The 25952-nt window shown below is 39.2% G+C and overlaps 1 protein-coding gene across 1 annotated transcript in view; it reads right to left on the bottom strand.

Annotated features, from left to right (window-relative positions):
- Window positions 1-25952, bottom strand: part of mv (lysosomal-trafficking regulator mauve) — a 546555-nt gene that overhangs the window by 322265 nt on the left and 198338 nt on the right. The window contains exons 16-17 of the mRNA XM_068229176.1: window positions 19263-19459; window positions 8840-9013 (exon numbers count right to left, since the gene is read on the bottom strand). Coding sequence (XP_068085277.1) covers window positions 8840-9013; window positions 19263-19459 — 371 coding nt within the window. The remainder of the gene's footprint in view (window positions 1-8839; window positions 9014-19262; window positions 19460-25952) is intronic.

Below are 25952 nucleotides of genomic sequence, written 5' to 3' on the forward strand. Positions count from 1 at the left end.
CGGGTAAGGGGAGATAATGAGGAAGAGATAGGAGATTATAAGGTGTACTTGACGGGTGTTAGAAAGGGAAGGGCAGAGTCTGGGGTAGGGCTCTTTATCAGGAATACCAATGAACGCAATATAGTTTCTGTTAGGCACGTAAATGAGCGAATGATGTGGGTAGATTTGTCAGTGGGAGGAAGTAAGACAAGAATTGTGTCCGTGTATTCACCATGTGAGGGTTCAAATGAGGATGAAGTTGACAAGTTTTATGAAGCATTGAGTGACATCGTGGTCAGGGTCAACAGCAAGGATAGAATAGTGCCAAAGGGCGATTTCAATGCGAGAGTTGGTAATAGAACTGAAGGATACAAAAGGGTGATTGTTAAATGTGGGGAAGATATGGAAGCTAATGGGAATGGGAAGCGTTTGCTGGACTTCTTGCTAGTATGGGTTTAGCTCTTACGAATACATTCTTCAAGCATAAGGGTATTCACCGCTACACATGGGAGGCTAGGGGTACCAGATCCATAATAGACTATATCTTAACAGACTTTGAATTCAGGAAATCTGTTAGGAATGTACGAGTTTTTCGCGGATTTTTCGATGATACAGACCACTATCTGATCTGTAGTGAACTAAGTATCTCTAGGCCTAGGGTAGAGAAAGTGAAATCTGTCTGCAAACGAATAAGGGTAGAAAATCTCCAGGACGAGGAAGTTAGACAGAAGTACATGGATATGATTAGTGAGAAGTTTCGAACAGTAGACAGTAAGCAGGTTCACGATATAGAAAGTGAATGGGTGGCATACAGGGATGCTGTAGTAGAAACAGCAAGGGAATGCCTAGGAACAACGGTGTGTAAAGATGGGAAAAGGCAAACATCTTGGTGGAATGATGAAGTGAGAGCAGCCTGTAAACGTAAAAAGAAGGCTTATCAGAAATGGCTCCAAACAAGGGCCGAGGCAGACAGGGATTGGTACGCAGATGAAAGAAACAGAGCGAAACAAATAGTTGTTGAATCCAAAAAGAAGTCATGGGAAGATTTTGGTAATAACCTGGAAAGGCTAGGTCAAGCAGCAGGGAAACCTTTCTGGACAGTAATAAAGAATCTTAGGAATGGAGGGAAAAAGGAAATGAACAGTGTTTTGAGTAATTCAGGTGAACTTATAACAGATCCCAGGGAATCACTGGAGAGGTGGAGGGAATATTTTGAACATCATCTTAATGTAAAAGAAAATCATCCTGGTGGTGTTGCAAACAGCCAAGCTCATGGGGAGGAGGAAAATGATGTTGGTGAAATTATGCTTGAGGAAGTGGAAAGGATGGTAAATAAACTCCATTGTCATAAGGCAGCAGGAATAGATGAAATTAGACCTGAAATGGTGAAGTATAGTGGGAAGGCAGGGATGAAATGGCTTCATAGACTAGTAAAATTAGCGTGGGGTGTTGATAAGGTACCTTCAGATTGGACAAAAGCAGTAATTGCACCTATCTACAAGCAAGGAAACAGGAAGGATTGGAACAACTATCGAGGTATCTCATTGATTAGTATACCAGGCAAAGTATTCATTGGCATCTTGGAATGGAGGGTGCGATCAGTCATTGAGAGGAAGTTGGATGAAAACCTATGTGGTTTCAGACCACAGGAGGCTGTCAGGATCAGATTTTCAGTATGCTACGAGAGGAATAGGCAGTTGTGTTTATGTTTCGTAGATGTAGAGAAAGCATATGACAGGGTACCGAGGGAAAAGATGTTCGCCATACTGGGGGACTATGGAATTAAAGGTAGATTATTAAAATCAATCAAAGGCATTTATGTTGAAAATTGGGCTTCGGTGAGAATTGATGGTAGAATGAGTTCTTGGTTCAGGGTACTTACAGGAGATAGATAAGGCTGTAATCTTTCACCTTTGCTGTTCATACTTTACATGGATCATCTGCTGAAAGGTATAAAATGGCAGGGAGGGATTCAGTTAGGTGGAAATGTAGTAAGCAGTTTGGCCTATGCTGACGACTTGGTCTTAATGGCAGACTGTGCCGAAAGCCTGCAGTCTAATATCTTGGAACTTGAAAATAGGTGCAATGAGTATGGTATGAAAATTAGCCTCTCGAAGACGAAATTGATGTCAGTAGGTAAGAAATTTAACAGAACTGAATGTCAGATTGGTGATACAAAGCTAGAACGGAATCGATAATTTCAAGTATTTAGGTTGTGTGTTCTCCCAGGATGGTAATATAGTAAGTGAGATTGAATCAAGGTGTAGTAAAGCTAATGCAGTGAGCTCGCAGTTGCGATCAGCAATATTCTGTAAGAAGGAAGTCAGCTCCCAGACGAAACTATCTTTACATCGGTCTGTTTTCAGACCAACTTTGCTTTGCGGGAGCAAAAGCTGGGTGGACTCAGTATATCTTATTCATAAGTTAGAAGTAACAGACATGAAAGTAGCAAGAATGATTTCCGGTACAAACAGGTGGGAACAATGGCAGGAGGGTACTCGAAATGAGGAGATAAAGGCTAATTTAGGAATGAACTCGATGGATGAAGCTGTACGCATAAACCGGCTTCGGTGGTGGGGTCATGCGAGACGAATGGAGGAGGATAGGTTACCTAGGAGAATAATGGACTCTGTTATGGAGGGTAAGAGAAGTAGAGGGAGACCAAGACGATGATGGTTAGACTTGGTTTCTAACGATTTAAAGATAAGAGGTATAGAACTAAATGAGGCCACAACACTAGTTGCAAATCGAGGATTGTGGCGACGTTTAGTAAATTCTCAGAGGCTTGCAGACTGAACGCTGAAAGGCATAACAGTCTATAATGATAATGTATGTATGTATGTATGTATGTATGTATGTATGTATGTATGTATGAGTAAAATGGTAGTTTAAGGGAAGGCCTAAAATGTAATTCTCAAATATTTCTTGTTAGAGGTGTAATTGATGAATGCTACATAACTAAGGTTATATAGTATTAAATTTCCTATTATTCATGTCTTATACATTGTTACCATACTGGCAATGATCACAAAGACATTAATGAATTTGGATTTTTGTTACTAAGTCCATATCAGCGCCGAGTAACGAGAAAATGGGTAAACAGTATTTAATGAAAATTGGTATGTAAAGTCGGAGAATAAGAAACTACAGTTTATGGTATTAAATATTATACAAATCACAGTGTCGAAAGAAAACTAAATGTGAAGGCCTACAATACAGAAAGCTCATAACATTGATCAACAATAACATTACACTGACCATTGTTTGTCGTGATGTGCTTTGTGTCTTCTGTTGCCCCTCATCTCCGGTAGATAGGATTACTGCTGCGTACAGAGTATTTTTTATTTGATTTACGTCGCAATGACATAGATAGGTTTTATGGCGACGATGGGATAGGAAAGGCTATGAGTGCCTTAGGCCTTAATTAAGGTACAGGCCCAGCATTTGACTGGTGTGAAAGTGGGAAACCACGGAGTACCATCTTCAGTGCTGCCGACAATAGAGTTCGAATCCACTATCTCTCGGATGCAAGCTCACAGCTGCGCACCGCGAACCACACGGTCAACTCGCCCAGTTGTACAGAGTGTAACAGCCTGCCTGAATATTGGTGGGAAGTAGCTGGAGAGTTAGATAACTTTCTTCTTTAGAATGCCATTCCCCTGGTTTCTAAATTTTCTGATACTACTGGTACGTAACACACTGGATCATCATAGCATTTGGGTTATTCAATCCCTACTCTGTGGCACTGATTGGAATGAACAGTGTGCATATTTAGCGGAGTAGTGGCGGATGAGTGTTCATGGCAATCTGAGGCCTGGTATCCCAGCTCTGGAACTTTGGACTATTAGATTGGCACCGCAATCTAACTGCAGCACTGTTCGTTAAAAGTGATAAAACGTGCGGCTTTCCATTTGATCGAGTATTTTATATGATAGCATTGCTTTTAATAGCTACATTCATACTTACGTTTTTGTAATGACTTATGTTGATTTCAGTTAGGAAAACCACAAAGTCAGTCTTTCTGAGAATCCCGTAAAGAAGCACGGGTACATCAGCTAGTATGATATAAACAATTACACAGGGATTTCCTTACTATCAGTCATCTATAAAATTTTCTCTAAAGCCCTACTGAATAGATTAAAACAAACCGACCACCTCATTGGAGAATACCAGGCAGGGTTTTGAAAAGGAAGATCATGCCCAGAACAAATCTTAAACCTAAAAACTATTTTACAAATTCGTAAAACAAAATAATAATTACCTTTGTTGACTTCAAAAACGCTTATGATTCAATAGACTGACAGACTCTATTCAACATACTTGAGGAATTTCAAGTGGACAGAAAAACAAGGGAATTGATCAAGCAAACTAACAGGCACAACAGCGAAAGTTAAATTTTTAGGAGAAATTTCAGAGCCATTCGAAATTACAACAGGGGTCAGACAAGGCGATGGATTATCACTACTACTATTCAATCTAGTTCAGGGAAAAGTGGTTTGAGAATGGAAAAATGAAACTAAAGGGATCAATATTAGTAGACTTCTCAAAAACAAAATTCACCTTGATTGCCTCACCTTTGTAGATGACTTGGCAATCCTCTCTAACAAACAAGAAAAGGTTAAGGTCTGCAAAAATCATATGAAAAGACAAAGTATATGGAAGGTACAAAATCAGGATTTAACAACCATCCTCTATTCACTAGATATGGGAAAATATTCCAAGTAGATAAATTCAAATACCTAGGAGAAATTGTACAACCAAAAGGGGATAGATCAGCAAGCAAACAAAGAAAGAATAACAAAATTACAAAAAGCATGCACAATTGTCTGGAGCAGATGCAACAAAAGTCTATATCCCAAAACGCAAAATTATGACACTACAACAAAGTTGTCACAGTTGCGATTTATACATCAGAAACTGATAATTGGTGGCAGAACACAAATAAAAAATGTTGAAAAAAAGGAGGAAAATTCTCAGGAAAATTCTAGGACCTAAATGTGAAAATGGTATTTCGATAAAAAAGAAATCACAGGAAATCTATAAAGTAACAGAAAAAAAAAATCACAGACACCATTAGAAAAAGAAGATTAAAATTCTATGGTCACCTGATCAGGATGGATAATAATAGGCTAACAAAAAAATACTATATCTTAGAGTATCTCTAAAAAATCACACAACTACCTTACAGAAATAAACAAAGATCTTCAGGAAACTGGTATAAATGAAGAAATCTTGCAAGACAGAAAGAAATTCAGAAATCTCATAAACAAACACAAATTTGCTGTTCAACCTGAAAGACAAGCTACAGGATGGACAGAAGAATGCAAAAAGAAGCATAGCAAAATGAAGAAGAGATTCTGGGAAGACAAGAAGAAATGTTGTACTAAATAAGTTCACATGCCCTTTTTAGTTGGGAATAATGAATAATAAAAAAATAAAATAAAATAAAATAATAATAATAATAATAATAATAACAATAATAATAATAATAATAATAACAACAATAACAATAATAATTGTACCGGGCGGTACACCTCCATGCCGCTTATTTAAAATTTGCGCCAGTTGAAACTCCTCTGCTGGAGGAAGTCTGAACTTTATCTACGGTATTAATTTTCTACTTTCTCAGAAGATGTCACTACCTGGAAATTTGGAGTTTTTGAACTGTGTCATTTTCGACGTATTTTTGTTTTGCTTGTAGTAAGAAGTGTGAACTTTCTCTTCTAGAGGACACTACTGAAGATCAACAATAGTGCACCCTAGTGCGGAGTGAAAGAACTGTTTTTTTTTGGAGAAAATTTAATTTCAAAAGTTTGCTCTTTGCTAAAATTCTTTCAGTCATTGTTTAAGTTGGCAATATTAACCCTTTCTTTCCCCTTGTTTTGAATTTAGCCAATCCCGAATTTCTTAAATTAATTTTCCACCAATGATGTGTTTCTTCTTCATCTTGTGTAGGGGTTTTCTTTAACCACCAATAAAAGATTGTGGGCGGGTGTTTTCCTTCCTAAAACGCCTCGAACTTTCCGCGAGAGTATATAAACTGCTGATTTTAGGGTCTCTGCGCCACTTCTGTTCCATCTTTTGGTGTGTAAAGTACATAGCAGGGGGCGGGAAGCGCCTCTTTCTTCGGCGGCAGTCAACAACCAGGTAATGGCCGATTAATTACTTCTTTTCTTGCTTGCTCAGCAGTTTAACTCTCGGGGCGGGTCCGAAGTTTTTCCATTATGTAACCTTCCTTAAAATGTAAAGAAACTTGTATCTATTCTATCTTTTAAACTACATATTGGGATAGAGAGTGCTTAACCCTCTCGAGCTCCCACTCATATTGTTTTGAGGTGAACTTATTTTCTCAACCTATTCTTCCTTAGCATTATGTAAATTTGTTTCTTTCTAAAGTCACCTCTTTAGTATGGGATTAGCCCTTGCATTTGTGGCCTAGAGCCAGATTAGGTTTTAAAAGCAAATGTATTAGGAGTGCAGTTCGCCTCCTCTCAACTTGGTATTTTTGAGGTCATGTAATTATCCTTTTATCGCTTAATAGACCTCAGTAGGTTGGGAATTTTACCCCTGTGCTTACGTCCTTAGAGGACAGCTTGAAAGTAGAGTTAGGTGTGGCCTTGTGATAGGCTTAAAACTTTGAGAGTGGATCGCTCTTTTGCAATTTGTTTCTGCGTGCCTCTAGGAGGTATTACTGTGTAATTCGGAGCAAGTGCTCCTGGGCATGATTGGGGTTTTCTGCCCCTTTGCTAAACCTTATGTACATGTAAATTCGGGCTAACTGCTCGAGAATTGGAAGTTCGGGGCCCGAAGCCCAAAACTTGTAAATACTATTGTTGCTCTTTGTTGCCTTGCTACTCTGTACCTGCCATTCTTGTTATTTCTGAGTTTGAAAAGAAAATATAACCTTGTTAAATTTTAAATTAATTTTACTTTCGTAGCTTGAGACCTGTTCACCACCCCGCACCTTCTTTCACCTCTAACTACCACAAAAACATGGTAATAATAATAATAATAATAATAATAATAATAATAATAATAATAATAATAATAATAATAATAATAATTCAATTATGAATCTGAAATCTATCCTCTCACATCTGAAACTAAGGAACAAGAAATTTGTGGTGACCTTCATCGATTTCAAGAAGGTCTATGATTCGACTGATAGAATCACTCTTATTCAAGTCCTAAAGGAATTTGGCTTGGAGGACAAAACCAGGGCAATCATCGAACAGACCCTAGCTAACACAACCTCCAGAGTTAAGTTCAGAGGGGAAATTTCAGACACGTTCAAGATTAAAGACAAGAGTTAGGCAGGCAGATGGGCTCTCACCACTGCTCTTCAATTGCGTCCTTGAACACGTCATCTGTGAGTGGCACAAAGGAATTAACAACGATGGGCTCCAAAATGGTGTGAGATTGGGTTACAAGAACATGAACCTTTCAACTGATTGCCTAGCTTTTGCAGATGATCTAGCAATTTTATCTGATTCTTTAGACATGGCTACAAAGCAAATTAATCACCTCAAGGCACAGGTGGAAAAAGCAGGCCTCCAGATCTCTTTGGAGAAAACACAATTCATAACTAACATCAAGCCAGCACCAAGAGAGCTAAAAGTAAACCACGGGGCAAACAAACGGACAGATAAGTTTAAATATCTTGGCAACTGTATAGGACCAAACATCTCGGAAAAAGAAGCTTCAATGTTGCGCATGAATAAAATGGAAATGGCTTATCAACTGACCGTTTACAACAAAGTCCATATCCTTGAATGCAAAACTCAGACATTATGTACTGTCATAAGAGCAGAGGCTTTGTATGCAGTGGAATACCTTGCTATGAATAAGAAAGGCATGACAGAAAACCTGGAAATTAAAGAAAGAAAGAAAGAAAGAAAGAAAGAAAGAAAGAAAGAAAGAAAGAAAATATTTTTAAGGAAAATTCTTGGCCCAATTAAGGACAAAGATGAATATGTCCAGAAGATCTCCGATGTCATACGGACAAAGAGAATGAACTTTCTGATCACTTGCTAAGAATGAAACCCACACGATTATCAAACCAGATCTTTACCTATTTTAAAGACAAGAAGACCCAGCCAACTTGGTTCAAGGAGGTGGAAAGGGAGCTACAGGAGATGGGGCTCACTTATGAAGATATACAAGAACGTAATCCACTCAGGAGGAAACTAAAAGATCACCAGGGTTTTCAAGAAAGGCCAAAGTTGAAGAAGGGAAGGACGTGGACGGAGGAAAGAAAAGAGCAATGAATGAAGGAGTACTGGGCAAAGATCAAAGCCCAGAGAAGACAGCTGAAATAACGTGGTCTCTAGTAGGCTGATACGAACAAAGAAGAATTTAACTGTGGTGGTATTCATAATAATATTACCGACAGCTTCCACATAAGTGGATCGAAAATTCCGTTATTCATGTCAGAGCTTTCGCTTCTGAATACTACAAAAGTGCGCGCATTCTAAAATGTTGTTTTCAAACTATCAGAGCTTTTAATTTTTGCTGCCCCATAAATTTGCCGCCCTGGTTCCAGGTCCATAAGGTTCATGCCTATCGTGCTACTATGAAATTCTAGTCAGTTTTTTTTTTTTTTTTTTTTTTTTTTTTTTTTTTTTTTTTTTTTTTTTGCTATGGGCTTTACGTCGCACCGACACAGATAGGTCTTATGGCGACGATCTAGTCAGTTTGAGCAACTTCCCAAAAATACACTATGTCAAGATAAGTAGCTTAAAACTTTCTCAGAATATAATATCCACTGATAAAATCTCCATCTTAGTTAGTGAAGTAGCTTCTGAGATTACCCATAATAAACAGACAGGTACATTACACATACACCATTAGTCTTCCTTACCTTGAGAATATGATGACCTGCAATGCAACGAGGAGATGACAGAACTTTAAGCAACAATTTGTGACAATCCTGGTTGACAAACTGTGAGAACAGTTCACTGTCAGCTTGTACAAGCTTTAGCAAAAGATATAGAGCTTTAGCTTGAGCTTCCTGATTAGCTCGTAGCTCCACAACCTGAAACAAATTCATCACTATGGATTACCTATTTATATTATTTTATTTTTTAGTACCACATGTGCATTAAAATCATCATTCAGTATTTGCCAAGAGATAAACAATTATAAATAGATCTTACCTCAAGCACAGCACAAAATTATCTTTGGGGGGCAGGGAACGGACGGACATTAAAATAAAAAAATTAAAAGATGGTGCTTTAAATCAGGCTTTCAGAGTATAATGTTAATTACTTGGTTTCCACTTTATCAGATTATATATTAAGGAATCACAAGCAGCTGTTGGCATATAACAGGCTGTAAGGCAGACCCCATCCTCTGGACCTCAAACCTAGAACGTCTAGGAACGTAGGTTACAAAAGTTGCTCACATCTTTGTTCTACCAATCGGCTGCCAAAGCCTGTCGCAATCCTCTGGGGCAATGATTAATGAACGACAGATGGAATGGAGAGTGTTGCTGGGATGAAAGATGACAAGGAAAACCGGAGTACCTGGAGAAAAGCCTGTCCCGCCTCCGCGTTATCCAGCACAAATATCACATGGAGTGACCAGGATTTGAACCACGGAACCCAGCGGTGAGAGGCCGGTGCGCTGCCACCTGAGCCACAGGGGCTCTGTACGAAAGATAATATCTATGGTAAATTGAAGTGATATAGATAATAAAAGTGATCTGGAAGAACATTATGATGTACACTGACTTAGCAAATGTCATGGGATAGTCACCTAATTCTGGCCCTGCGAACTGCAGTGAGACGCTGTGAAAGTGAGTCGACAAGTCCCTGGTAGTCCTCTGGACGCAGCTGACACCAAATCATTTGCAGACCAGCTGCCAATGCTGGTCTGTTCGCGGGTGCAGGATCCACGACACAGAGCCTGCGTTCCAGGACATCCCAGATATGCTCGATAGGGTTCATATAGGGGTTCCTGGGTGGCCATGGCAGTTGTTGGACCTCCGCTGCATGTTCCTGGAACCATTCCAGGGCAACGTGGGAGCGATGTGGCGGCGCGTTATCATCTTGAAACACCGCAGAACCGTCTGGGAGCTGGAAGGCCAAAAATGGGTGGAGATGGTCTCCGAGCAGCTCAACATACCACGTACCATTCAAAGTCTCTTCCAGAACAACTAGGGGGCCCATTCCATACCAGGAAAATGCACCCCAGACCATAACAAAGACACCAGTGCCCTGGACCACACCTTCGAGGCAGGCAGGATCCATCGCTTCATGTGGTCTGTGCCATACACGGTGCCTCCCATTGGCATGGTGCAGTTGAAATCGTGATTCGTCTGACCATATCACGTTACGCCATTGTTCCAGCATCCATCCCTGGTGCAAATGCGCATCATTGTGCCCGATGACGTTGGGTTAACAGTAGCACCCATGTGCGGTGCTGGCTCCCATACCCCATAGAACCCATGTTCCTACAGATTGTCTACTGGGAGACGTGTCTAGCATGGCCTGTGTTGAATTGAGCCGTGATTTGTTGCACGCTTGCCCGCCTGTCACTATTGACAATCAGTCTCAGATGTCGCCGGTCATGGTCATCGAGGGTGGCTGGGTGGCCGGTCGTTCGTCTGTTGTGGATGGTGACACCCGCATTCAAGCATTCACGATACACCCTGGACACGGTTGATCGTGTGAAGCCGAATTCCTGCACCACTTCCGAAATCGCACTTCCCATCCGTCGGGCACCGACCATCATACTCCGTTCGAACAGTGTCAGCTCACGATGACGTTCCATGTTACACCTGTCACATGCACAGCCACTGCTCACAAGGTCTCCTATACAACTGCCGCTGGCACAGGGGGCGTGTGGTACGCAGACAACGCACCTGCGCATTAGTGCTCCGCTATCCCATGACATTTGCTCAGTCAGTGTACATACCTCATGATAGTGACAATAAAAATAATGATAACACCAGAAACAGCTCAAATTTGTTAAGCTGATATCCTTGCAAGTGGTTTTCCACTAATTGCAATGACACTATCATAGCAAGAAGTGGAAGAGAATAGGTACATCATCACCCCAGAAATACTGCATTAAAACCTTTAATACAGTATTTCTGGGGTGATGATATACCATATTTACTGCACTCACTTAAAAACCATGGTTATAGGATATGAAAACTTTGTATTCCACAAAGAAAAACTGAAAATGGAAATCTTACCTGACTTGTCGCACAGAATAGAGGACTTTTTTTTCTTTCTGCAATTTGCTTTACGTCTCACCAACACAGATAGGTCTTATGGCGACGATGGGACATGAAAGGTCTAGGAGTGGGAAGAAAGCTGCCATGGCATTAATTAAGGAACAGCCCCAGCATTTGCCTGGTGTGAAAATGGGAAACCACGGAAAACCATCTTCAGTGCTGCCGACAGTGGGCTTCGAACCCACTATCTCCCAGATGTGAGCTCACAGCCGCGTGCCCCTAACCGCACGGCCAACTTGCCTGGTTATTGGATTTTAAGATGAATAATACCACTGCCTTCGTGATGTACAGGCCGTACTGTACCTCCGATGATGTCACACAAAGAGGCGAACTGTTTCCTCCGTCCGACCCGTGTAATGCAAGGACATGATGCATCTGTACCTTTTGTAATTGTGAAATACTTATAAATGTTGTATTAATATTATAGCTGAGATCACTAAAACCTGTAATCGCATCATAACTCGTAAGTCAGGTCTATTAAATTTTGGGAGAAGTAGGTTTGAAGTGCGATCTACGCGGTCAGAGCTTTAGTGTTTTACTTGTCAATGTGCCCAACAAATAATTATTATGCATTAATACAAATATGGAGAAAATAAACGTGCAATAATAAACTTTACTTCCATACCTCTAGATGGCCATAAATGCAGTAGCTTTCTTGGTTTTTTTTTTGTTGTTGTTGTTGTTGTTGACACTTCTGGCACTATCCTTCAAGACTTTCTTGATATCCTTTCTTCTATACATTTTGTGTCATTTTTTGGTTTAGGAATAGCCCATGTTTTCCCAAATATTAGTGCTCTGATCAGCCAGATCTATTAGTTACTTCCCACATTCACGGAAACTGCCGAGGAATGGTTTTTAAACAAATAAGAATTAAATAAAAACTTTTCCACCTGATCGATACTTTTATTATTTAACCTTAGGCTAAATTATGTCATTAAAAAGTGCAGTACATGTTTCAATTGCTTGGCAATCATCATCAGCTGCTTATCTTATAGCATAAATTCTTCTAGCGGACAATAAGAATGATCTAGAAAAATGAAGGACAACACACAATCAAGACAAGTGAACTGAACTGTGCATTGAATGAAACAGAGCTGAAACTAATGAAGAACGAATGTAGTGCCATAGAAGGAAGTTTAGGAAGATTTTAGTTTAGAAATAGCTTTTTAATTTGTATATCTAATTTTAACATCCCCCTCCCCCCCCTCCACCCTCCCTCACCATTAAGTGTCTTTACCAAAAAATTTTAATTATCAAATGTTTTTATGTTCTTTCACCTAAGCTAATAAGATAAGCAGCTGATGATGATTGCCAAGCAATTGAAACATGTACTGCAGTTTTTAATGACATAATTTAGCCTAAGGTTAAATAATAAAAGTATCGATCAGGTGGAAAAGTTTTTATTTAATTCTTATTTGATTACAACATCGATACGGAATGAAGTGGATAGTATGTAATGAACGGTTTTACTCGCATTAATTTTGGGGAGAAAAGGCAGCGCGTACTCAACATTACGGGCCCAAGAAATAACCATACGTAGGTGCCATTGGTTATTGTCCACTTTTATACTTGTTCTGTACCAACAATAAAACGCTCTGCTGTAAATCTGTGTAACAAGAAAGTCAAAAGCAGAACTCATCATCAGCTCTGGAAAATGAGTGAAACATACACCTTTATTCTTTGTAACAGGTATTTTTTCGGTTGGGATTTTTGTTTTACATTAAGGTAACCTGCCCCCATACGAAGAAAATTAAAATATTTATGTATATTTACTTTTATAGTTATATTTTCACCATGGTACGCACACGTTCTTATCATTGTGGCAAATAAAAAATTTTACAGACTGTATTCAAATTTGTAGCGCATTATATTTCCACAAAAATGTGGTATACGATAACAATGAAATGAGTAAATTACACAAGAAGTATTACGTCCCTTGAATTTACATTACTCACCATGAGAAGATAACATGCCAAACCTAAACTATGAGGTTTCATTTCGTTATCTTAACAGCTGTTTACGTAAATCCTGATGTGATAAATTTAAAGAAAAAACACGCAATATACTTAAATATACATTTTTGTCTCTCAACGGTCAAAATTATCCTAAGATTGCCCCTAGTCCTTATGGATTACATTCACAAGTACAATTTGTAACGTTCGCTTAGCCTGCCTCAATTGATCAGCTTGGTGTGCTTTCTACAGTACGGCCTGTGTATTACGAAGGCAGTGATAATACATAACACAAACATTTCTCAAAATTTAATTTACTTAATTATAATTATTATAATTCAAGTTAATGCAACTTTGAATCTGAAATGTTACTGTAATTACAGCACATAGTTGGTGTACAGAATACAAAATAAATATATTCAATCTGGTGACTGTAATATCATCATTTAATAATAGTCCCCTTATCCCAGAAGCCTTATCAAGAGAGCTCCTGGGATACTCCTTAGATCTTTACCCTGATCAACTTTGATACTTCATGCACTATTATTACGATGGGCTCGCCACAACGAAAGACCGCCTAATAATAGTATGGTTTGAAATACCAAATGGTTCAACAGAAAATTCAGTTTTACTTCAGTGGAACCAAGAAAGTATTCCGTAGTGGACAAGTTTCCGCTTTATTCAAGTTCCGTTTTTGAGCATGTTTGACTGTAATAAATAAAACAGAGAGAAGAGAATGGCTGCATGCACTGGGTCACGTAGCTGTCAGCTTGCATTTGGGAGATACTGGGTTCGAACAGCACCGCCAGCAGCCTTGAAGATCGTTTTCCATTTTTACAAGACGCAAATGCTGGGGCTATACCTTAATTAAGTCCACGGTCACTTCCTTCTCACTCCTAGCCTTTTCACATCCCATTGTTGCCATAAGAACTATCACAATCAATATGAAACATCAAAGTGGATCAGGGCAAAGATCTAAGGAGTACCCCAGAAGCACCGCTCATCTCATGTGTTTTCAGGGAGAAGTGGATGGTCAATGATTCACCGCCCAACACAGGAACTCCCTTCATATGGGTGCCAGAAGGAGAGGACTATTATTAAATGATGATATTGTAGACACCAGATTGAATATATTTATTTTGTATTCTGTACACCACAATAACTCAAAAATGTATATATCACCTACACACTAAGGAACAACTAGCTTTAATTTAGGCACCTCTCATATATATGTTTGATCAACTGTCCTGCAGTCCAGTCAAGAATCAAGAAGAAAATACAAGAAAAACTGCCACAATTTTAGCATAATTATAGATAGTAAGTTTTAATGTGTTTCTTTCATCTCATTTTTAACAGCATTGTTTCACATTCAGGTACACAATTTTATGAATAATATTTTAGTCATTCTAATGTGGGGATAATTGCACTTCAGAAGATGCTTTCCATGCTACAACATCACATTCAGAGCTGGCTATATGTACCGCCAACCTCCGCTACGAGAAGGGCGCCTCTAGAAGGAGGAGAAGACGAAGAAGAATAATAAGAAGAAGTTGTAACACAAGCCGCATCAGACTTTGTATTCACTCAATTGATATCAGCATGGTTAAAACTTATGTGCTTTTGAACACGTTAAACTACAAATTTAAGACATGCCAAGTTTGGTTTTATATTTGGTGACTGTTTTAGCCTTGATATTGTTTCCATTTTGGTATATATGGCTGAAGATGACCTAACGTAAGAGGTTGAAACTAGGACCACTATTCATAAAACATAGAAACATCAAATTAATTGTATTGAATACATGGACCTTTACTACCTTTGATTGTGATCAGTTTGTCAAAACGCATTCAGAATGAAACTCATTGCTCACGAAAAGAACTACCTGTGTCGGTGCAACATAATGCAAATTGTTAAAAAACTAAAATAAACTAAAAAGGAGAATATTTAAAATCACATTTCTTTGCAACAAACCACTTGTACTGACTTCTGCTGATTTCAAGAAGGCCAAGAGGAGGCGAGCATATTATGCCAATGTTCTGGAGACACACATCAGTGTTACTTCGGGTGTCATGGTGTGTGTGTGTGTGGGGGGGGGGGGGGCATCGGGTATGACTTCAGGTCACCTCTGCTAGTGATTCAGGGAACTCTGACGGCACAACAGTACGTCACACACATCCTACATTCTCACATGTTACCTTTTCTTTGTTATTGGTCTTATATCCCACTGACTACTATTACAGTTTTTGGAGACGCCAAGGTGTCAGAATTTTGTCCCACAGTAGTTCTTTTACGTGTCGGTAAATCTATTGACAAAGGGCTGGCATATTTGAGCACCTTCAAATATCACCGGACTGAGCCAGGCTCGAACCTGCCAATTTGAAGTCAGAAGGCCAGCACTCTATCATCTTGAGCTACTCAACCCAGCATATGTATTGCCTCTCGTGGGATGGTATCCTGGTACCATCTTTCAAGAGGACAACGCAACAGGACAAATGATACATATGTCTATAAACTGCCTGCATGATGACCTTGGTCACCAAGATCCCTCCATCTGTCCCCAACAGAACGTGTGAGACCAGCTAGAACACTGAGAGCAAGTTACAACATTTGTGGGCCAACTTCTCTCAGGAAGGGCTACGACACCTGTATGACAATCTTCCTAACAGAATCACTGGATGCAACCAGGCCCGAGGATGGTGCAACATCATACTGACAATGGACCAGCAATGTGCTGGTACTGACAACTTAGTTGTACATTTCACTTGATTTTGAAATCACTGAAATAAAATCACAAACTCTCAACAGTTTTGTTTCATTTCATTTCCTCCTCTCCTTAAGGCGCTTGACTTTTTTTTTTGTCAGTCAGTGTATATGTACGTAAAGCATTAAAAGTTCAGTAAGTAAATGCTTATTATTTCATCTGCAATAGGTATGAGATGAGTCAACATGTAATAACACCACCAAATTTCTTATAACATGGAAATCACTTTTTTTTTTTTTTTTTTAAACCCAAACATTTTACTAGAAAATAAAACTACTTTCAAGGAACTCTTATCTATTGCCATTCACTGAATAATTTTTCCAATGACTTCTGCCAGTACTTTTAGATCAAGTGTCTCTTCAGTTTCCATCACTATACTGCCATCTTCCAAATGACGCAATGCAGCCATGGCAGTATGAAGAATTTTACTGAATGTCACAGGGCATTAAAGGTTTAAAAAGAAAAGAAAAAAAAAGAATAATGTTAAAAGATAAATTTCCATTGATGATGCTTTTTGTTTAAAGGGGCCTAACATCTAGGTCATCTGCCTATGTTGCATTCCATTTGATAGGGTATGATCTGTTTCAATACAAGGTAGCATCATCTCAAAATGAAGCCTCCGTGGCTCAGGCAGCAGTGCGCCGGCCTCTTGTTGCTGGGTTACATGGTTCAAATTCCAGTCAGTCCATGCAAGATTTGTGCTGGAAAAAGTGAAGGTAGGATAGGTTTATCTTTGGGTACTACGGCATTCCCTGTCATTGTTCATGCCAACAACACTCTCCAATATCATTTCATTTCTCTACCAGTCATTAATCATTACCCAGAGTACAACAGGCTTCAGCAGCCGGCACAATTTCTATCCTCACTGCTAGATGAGAGCTTCATTCATCCCATTCCTGATCTGGTCGAATGACTGGAAACAGGCTGAGGATTATCTCCAAAACTTTTTTAAATTAGGTCACTAGAGTAAGTTACTTTTTTTTAAATGATGTGTGGACTCTGCAGGGGCCTAGTGCAGGTCTTTTGAGATGCCTTATAGACAACCTGACATTTGTGAGAATGCGGTCCTATCTCTGATGAATTCTAATACTGAAGACAGACCCAGGCCCCAAGCCACAGGAATTAGCTAATGAAGGTTAAAATCCCAGACCCCAGCCAGAAACAGATCATAGGACCCCGTGGATCAAAGGGCAGCACGCTAACCATTTAGCCATGGAGCTGGACACTAGAGTACTGGGGCAATAATATTACCATTGCCCCAAGACAGGTTTGAAGATCAACACAACATATAGTGAATTTCACACCCATCAATGATTTCTTCCAGCAATTTACTTGTCAGTTCCTTTGTTTGGTTATTTCGTGTAGCAGTAATATACCATCAAATTAGTTTATTTCCAAATGAATTCAATTAAAAGAAAAATTAGGGCAATTGTTGCCCCTCCCCCACCTTTAGACATCCACATAACAGATAATACCTTCCTAGTCCTAGTTAATAAAGTTTAACACAATGCAAAACACAATTATATAACATAAAATTGTATCATTACACCAATTATATTTTTTATTTCAAAACTAGGGTAGATATTTTTAGCATGCACATACCTGTGGAGGATAATGTTTTCTTTTTAGACTCCTTGCAGAACTTCTCTACGGCAGGCCGGCACATAATCTAGGAACATACCTGTCAGCAGGGAGTGAGGTAAACTGAAGAAGTACAAGGGAAGGTTTGTCAAGTGGTGTAGAGGTGAAGGGAATTGACCGAGTATTGCAGAGCCCATGGCAGACTAGTCAAACATGTGATAAATATATCCGTTATTTTTCATAGTAACTATTAAAAGAAGGTATAATTAAGAACTATAATCCAATACTGACAGACTGCAATAATCTTTGGGTTCTTCAGGTGCTAGCTATGTCTAATGATTTGTAGTAATCATGCTAAACATAAAGTCTACTTATTTTCCCTTGAATTCCAACATCATCAAATAGTTGTTAAAATAATAAAGATATCACAAACATGCTTCCTGTTAGTGTCCAGTTGAACACATTTTTGACTCAAACATGATGTATCATTTCCAGTGATTTCTGTGCTATTAATTCGAAGATGGTTACAGTCAAGAGAATTTCAGGCAATTTGAAATAAGAATTGCTTTGACAGGAATTCATATTGTCATTTTCTCCATGCTGCAATTTGGTAGATAGGAAATCAAACAATCATAGTGTGGCATTATTTTACTAAAACTCTCAAATAACTGAAGAAAATATGAATCCTTCAAAAGGTTTTCACGGTCCACCACACACTTGTTACTGTCCTCCACACTCCAGTATGTGAATATAGTGTTTATGCATCGTGCCTTTAAATTCCATCTGGTATACGCACTTTTTGGCATCAGCTTTTTAAATAATTTTATCCATTAAGGTAATGAGAAAAATCTTTCTAAATGGTTAAAAAAATTATTTTAATCTACTTATTCTGAATAGCATAACAGTTTACAATTAAATTTGGCTGATGTTCATTATACTAAATTTTTATAAGGGTTTGTCATTGAAATTAATGTTTTTTGATTGACATCTTCAGAAGTAATTGTTTTAAAAACTTCTTGTTTTGAAAAATAGAGGGAGAAAATGAATGTGCATATACACATTTAAATTCTACATAAATCACAAAGTTTAAATGTGATGGACTACTTCAAAAATCCCTAAGCTGGAATCTGATTTGAAAGACAATGCACAACATCTTGAGTGAGTTGTCCTTGCATAACATCTCAAGGGTTAATATTCATAAAAACAAACCACTTTGCTTTACATTATTGGAATTTTTTGGAACATCATCATATTTGACCCTCTTCAAGTTTTCTGAAAATCAGTTAAGGTTTCCTAAATTTCTCTGAGTGCTTGTGCACATTTTATTAGATATAACACTACACAATATTGGAAGCAGCAGCCATTACTTGTTTCCAAGTACGGGTATACAATTTCTCCTGCTTACAGTCCATTTGCACTCAATGCTGTTTGTTTTTATACTTATGACTGAACAAACCACTTCTAGTACAAAACATGTGTCCACAGTGGACAATGGGACTGAATTTCAGTCATTAAGACTCTGCACATTTGCAATGCTTGTGCTCAAACAGTTCAACAGCACCTGATGTGGTTCAATGCCAAAGCAAGCAGTCCTTGGCAAGTGTCCCAAATATCAACCTTCAAACCTGGTACACATTGGGACTACAAAACATAACAAGAATGTAAACTGTTCCAATAAAAAAGGAGTACAAGACTATTATTCATCCATTAAGACAGGAATTTAATACATATTGGTTTACAAACTTACTCTAGCGAAAAGAAACAGAAACACTGGAGTGCCCCCTAGGATAGATGCAGCTGCTACTAGGCCCTGGTACTGTTGAGTGTTGAGAGCAGCAAATATAGTAGGAGATACAGTTAATGGAAGCTGCTGGCTTGCCCGCTGGTCCATTGTAACAACTCTGAATCCTGGTTGGCCAGGAAATAACGATCCGACCATGGCAGCTACAACAAACAGAACTTACCATATACCACGATGAATACACTAAAGATAATGAGCAACTCCTATTTGTGCAACCTCTCAAGGGTTAATTCCCCCCAAAATAAAAACCACTTTGCTGAAGTCCTATAAGAGGAAGGTAGCAAATTAAACGTGAAATAACTTCACAAAAATTCTTGACAATATGTTCACATTTTTGTAGTTTTCCAAATATCTTTGACAGATTTCACACCACATTTTTTTTTACACATCATACTGAAGGCGCAGAACGCAAACCAACTTATGTCAATTTTTTACATTTTTGCACTGTTAATGTTAATAATTGTCTTGGCTACTTTGTGCAGACATTTTAATCTGATGCCCTTTAGGCTGCCTTTGCATCAATTAATGTTCCAGATGGCAGAGTAGGAATGTTACAGATGTAAGGGTAATACCATCAGAGGCCCTAGGTAGTGACCACAAACTACTGGTAATGAAACTGAAAACAATGACGGAAAGAAAGAGAACAGAGAAGCAAGAAAGACATATCAAAATATGGAAACTAAAGGAAAAGGAAACCAAGGAAGAATACCAGGAAAAAATAAGACTGAACTTACCAACAGATGATACACAAACAGGAGAGGAGGAATGGGAAAGGTTCAAGAGGACACTAGTAAAAAACGGCAAAGAAAGTTTGTGGGAGAACTAGTGCCAGGAAAAGATCCAAGGAGACCCCATGGTGGTACAACAGAATTGAAGCAGCAGTTAGGGAGAAGAATAAAGCTTTCAGGGTGTGGTTTCAACAGAGGACAACGGAGACAACACAAGAATATAAGGCCAAAAAGGAAGAAGCTAAAAAGGTTGTAACAGAGGAGAAGAAAAATGAATGGAAAAGTAGACGAACATGATGGAAGAGGATAGTAAAGGAAGTAAAAAAGTACTGTATGGAATGGTCAAGAGTAAGAGGAAAGGCAGGAGGGAAGATGTTACAACGATAGATAAAAATGGAAATGAAGTGCAGGAAATGGAGAAACTCAAAGAAATGTGGACGGAGTATTTTGAAGATTTACTAAACCCAGAAGGAGGCACCGGGGAGGAAAGTAGAAGCAGGGAGGAAGTAAGAAATATGGAAAAAGACTTAATATGGGCAGAAGTGGAGCTAGCACTGGACAAGATGAAAGGAGGATAAGCCCGGTATTTATAAAGTGAGTATTGAGATGGTGAAGGCAACAGGAGAGGTAGGGAAACAGTGGCTTTATTGTGTGTTGAAGGTAGTATGGAAGGAAAAGAAGACCCCTGAAGATTGGAAGAAGGGGGTAAACATACCCATTTTCAAGAAGGGAAACAGAAAAGAGTGCCACTGTGCAAGGGTGTCTGAGATGTGTGTAGAAACAACGTATGGGAAGCCTTACAGAAAAGAAGTGTCAAGGAACAGACCGTAGAAAGAGTGAAAGAGATGTACAATGGGAGTGTCAGTTGTGTGAAAATAGGAGGAGAGAGAAGGCTGGTTTGAGCAAAAAGGTGGATTAAAACAAGGAAGTGCTCTGTCACCTTTGCTCTTCGTAGTAACAATGGACGAGATAATGACAAAAGTGGCAAGGAAAATTGGAGAAGGAAAAATGAAAGTGATGATGTTTGCAGATGACCTGTTAGTCTGGGGAGAAAAGTAAGAGGATATCCAGGAAAAGTTAGATGCTTGGGTAGAGGAGGTGGAACAATATGGAATGAAATGTAATGCCCAAAAGAGCGAGATAGTGATCACAACTAGAAAGAAGGAGAGACCTATGAGAGAGATAATGCTTGGAGGAGAACAGCTTAGGAAGGTGGAGAGTTCAAGTACTTGGGAAGTATCATAGAGGGAAGTGGAAGAAATGAGAAGGAAATAATTGAGCGTGGAAGACAAGCAGGAGCATTCATGAAAAGTGTCAGAAGCCTGGTTTGGAGCAAGGATGTCCTTCAGAGAAGCAAAACGGTGATATACAGGATGTACTATGTACCTATTCTGACGTATGCAGCTGAGACTTGGGTAATGAGGCAGAGAGCCATGAAAAGAATACAGGCAAGTGAAATGAAATTTCTGAGAAGCAGGATAGGAGTGACAAGATGGGATAAGATGAGAAATGAGAAGGTTCAAGATATAGTAAAAGAAGAGCCACTGCAGAAAAGAATAGAGGCATCTAGACTTAGATGGTATGGACACATGAAGAGAACGACAGAGGAGAGGATACCGAGGAGGATGCACGAAATGGAGATAACAGATAAACACCTAAGAAGAAGACCAAGAGACAAGTGGATAAAAGGAGAGGAAGAGTGTGTACAGAGAAGAGGAGGACTGGGCAAGAGTGACTAGGGAGAAGTGGTGGGAAGACAAGAGGAGATGGAAAGGCTTATGTTCCAAGCAGACCCGGCCAACAGCTAGAAACTACAGATGATGATGATGATGATGATGATGATGATGATGATGATGATGATGATGATGGCAGAGTAACCTAGATCTCTGTAGGGCAATCTATGACTGAACTTTGATCAATTTTGTTGGGTAAACACCAAATGTGTCACCACAGATCTTTTACATTCCAACATGGAGTGCTGAACGAACTATTTTCTGCCGCTGAAAAATCCGACCACCTCTGCCGGTTTCAAACCCGTGATCTAGGAATCTGGAGGCTAACCCATTACCACTGATCCACAGAAGGAGATTTTTGCATTAATATATGTACATATTCATAATTTTTTGCTGAATCTGTAGCACAATCATCCTTTGTCAATTTCTCCCCCAGTACTTCTTCATTAAAGATTAAGCTATGCCAGAGGTGCCAACTTTGAAATGGATTATCAGTAATCGCCCTCCGCCCCCGAGAAAAATTTTGAGTCAAGCCCTAAACATACTCCTTCCTTCTTGATAATGACACCCCTTTTGCCCTTCCCTCTAGCAATCTATCCAAAAGTATATCATATTACACAATAACATTTGCACACAACCTGTTGGTTCTGTGATAAAACATTCCTTGTAGCTTGTTTCTCACGCAGCAGCTGCTTTTCAGTGAAGTTTTTCTTGAAGCATCCTTCCGACTGTGATGACATTTTCGTTTTCTGAACCATAAGCGATACAAGTGCAGAAGTGCTTAATGTAGGCCTCACTTATTTTCCAATCTTTCTGTCAACTGTCAGGTACACTTAACGCAGCAAATATATTACTGAAGGATTTGTAGTGGAGAAGAGCAGCGCCTGAGCTCCTTCATTCACAATTAATTTTACAACGCTTATGGGTAGCAAAAGGAAGCCACGATCGAATAAGTATCGTTGCCAACTCACAAGCATTGAAATAAAGACAATTTAGGAAAAAGGCTCAAAAGGACTCAATATTTTTCCTTTTCTTTTGTTTCCGTCGAAAATTATTTTTTCGTAATAATGTCAGGTTTTCCGTAATAATTTCCCCTTTGACCGTAACTCCGTAATCGTGAGGTGAAATCCATAATAATTACGAACGATCCGTAATAGTTGGCACCTCTGCTATGCCATACTGTACAATTTAAAACTGGTCCTTCCTGTCTCCCTCCCATTAAGTTCTTGATTTTGTCAAAGAAGGTTTGCTTTCCACATAATCAATATTACATATGAATCCTCTAGATTCAAAACCCCCTAACGACCATATTTTTTGAAATTGAGCTAAACATAGCAGTGGATTTCTAAGGATGAGTTCGATTGGTTCGTGAACCTCTGAGTCTCAAAACTTGCTAAGTTACTTAGAACGAGCTACTTGAAAATCACTGTTAAATTCAAAATCCTCTATATCCACTACCAGTTACGTTCAAAAGCCTGTATGTGTATCAACCAATGAGAAATTTCAGATATACTGAGGAATAAGAATGACGTCACTTGTTTAGCAGTGCAGCCAACTCTTGCGATCTTCTCTTAACTACAGATTTTCGTATATTAATGGACCCGAATGCAGACAAAACAGTACGATTGTCAGAGGATAATTTGAACGTATTCACGGGGATTTTGATTAAAGTAACAGGCTTAATCACTGGAGAAAGGACAAGTTGCCCGTTCTTTCTACCACGGACAGGAGAATTCTAAAGCAGTATGTTGGCAATATGCGTTACTCTGATAGTAGGGGGCTTCCTAGTGCATTAAGGAGAAAGCTATTTATTGTCCATTTCCTTGGCATCATTTATTGAAAAATGAGGGACGAAACTTTTCTTGTTGCTAAAGCAACTCTAGGAAGAGGGTGAAAAAGTTTGCGGCAGGTGGATACTTTGAAAAGGTCTAGGCAAAAGCGAGAAAGGTGAATAATGTTTAGCGATTCAAGTATTATTGAAGTGCTTAAAGTTACATTGTTGACTGTGATTTATAAGTTCGTATTCATGATTACTAGGCCAAGAATGCAAAACAGTTGTATAAAATGTGATTCAGTGATCTTATATTGTTTAACATCATTTTCGTGACAACAGCTGAAGTAAAGTGAGTTAGTTTCAAAATGCTCCATATCCAGTAGTATTCATGATTATGAGTTTCAAAATCCCCTATGTTAGTATTTGAGATTCAAAACCCCCTACATTCATATTTAACACTGATTTTACTGCATATTAATATCTCTTAATGTATTTTTTATAACTTATAATTGCTTCTGGATCCTCTTTGAATGTTTAGATAACACAAATTGTCCAATACCATTTCAAGAATAACCTGTCAAAGAAAAAGTCACTTCCTGAACAATTTATACAAGTGGATATAGAGGATTTTGAATCTAGAGGATTCATATATAACAACAAAAATTCACCCAGTTCTAATAACAAAGTAGCACAGATTTTATTAATAGACATCAAGTAACACCCATTAGAAAGAAACTTCATACGAGATAGTAAGGTAAGCTTGTGTCCTCGTCTTAAGGTGGTGTAGCTCTTTTCAGGCACACCCCCAATGGAGGTTAGCTGCATGTACCATTTCAACCATATACCAGTTCTCCTGCCATTCTTAAATCTCTGGCAGTACTGGGAATCGAACCCAGTTCTCCCAGGATGGCAGCTAACAGCTCTAACCATTATATTATGGAGGTAGACACCTAATACATGGTTGAAACTTGAAAGGACAGTGAAAGCATTGACCAAAGGTAAAGCAAGTGGAAAAGAAGAATTCAATGCTAATATGATTAAGGCAGCAAGAAGCATTGAACTACAGTGGCTATACAGAGCCCTCAATGCCCTATGGAAGGATGAAAGGATACCTGAAGATTGGCAGCAAGGAAACATTGTACCCCTGTTCAAAAAAGGAAATAGGAAGAAACATATGGTTCATGTTTGTGGGTCACTGTAGTCACGTCCTAGTTCGTGAACCATGGGCAACGGCTGAGTGGCCTAGTAAGTGGTCCTGAGAGTCGGGATACCAGTTGCTATGGAATGGGAGTGGGCATCTCGGACATATTCTGAGTCGTGGCCATCCTCGTGCTCAGGCGACTAGGACTACACAATTCACCGGTGGTCCATAACCCGTTAGAGGAGAGATCCTCACTTGGACTATGTGCAAGTAGGGCAGCATCCTGCTTCATGAATTTACCGAGCTCAGAACACTTTAAGCAAGCCTCGGACCTATGAGAGCAATGGAGTCCCACTCCCATTTGACAGGCGAGGGACTCCTTGGAAACAACTTGGCGAACGAAATGGAATTCGATGGGGAGCTATCAATATTAATGGGGCTTATGGAAGAAAGAAGGTAGAACTTGCTGAGTCAGCAAAGAGGATGCATCTGGATGTGCTAGGAGTAAGTGATATTCGGGTAAGGGGAGATAAGGAGGAAGAGATAGGAGATTATAAAGTGTACTTGACGGGTGTTAGAAAGGGAAGGGCGGAGTCTGGGATAGGGCTCTTTATCAGGAATACCATTGCACGCAACATAGTTTCTGTTAGGCACGCAAGTGAGCGAATTATGTGGGTAGATTTGTCAGTGGGAGGAATTAGGACAAGAATTGTGTCCGTGTATTCACCATGTGAGGGTGCACATGAGGATGAAGTTGACAAGTTTTATGAAGCATTGAGTGACATCGTGGACAGGGTCAACAGCAAGGATAGAATAGTGCTAATGGGCGATTTCAATGCGAGAGTTGGGAATAGAACTGAAGGATACGAAAGGGTGATTGGTAAATGTGGGGAAGATATGGAAGCTAATGGGAATGGGAAGCGTTTGCTGGACTTCTGTACTAGTATGGGTTTAGCTGTTACGAATACATTCTTCAAGCATAAGGCTATTCACCGCTACACATGGGAGGCTAGGGGTACCAGATCCATAATAGACTATATCTTAACAGACTTTGAATTCAGAAAATCTTTTAGGAATGTACGAGTTTTTCGGGGATTTTTCGATGATACAGACCATTATCTGATCGGTAGTGAACTAAGTATCTCTAGGCCTACGGTAGAGAAAGTGAAATCTGTCTGCAAACGAATAAGGGTAGAAAATCTCCAGGACGAGGAAATTAGACAGAAGTACATGGATATGATTAGTGAGAAGTTTCGAACA

Source organism: Anabrus simplex, chromosome 9 (genome assembly GCF_040414725.1).
Source record: "Anabrus simplex isolate iqAnaSimp1 chromosome 9, ASM4041472v1, whole genome shotgun sequence".
In the NCBI taxonomy this organism is placed as follows: Eukaryota; Metazoa; Arthropoda; class Insecta; order Orthoptera; family Tettigoniidae; genus Anabrus; species Anabrus simplex.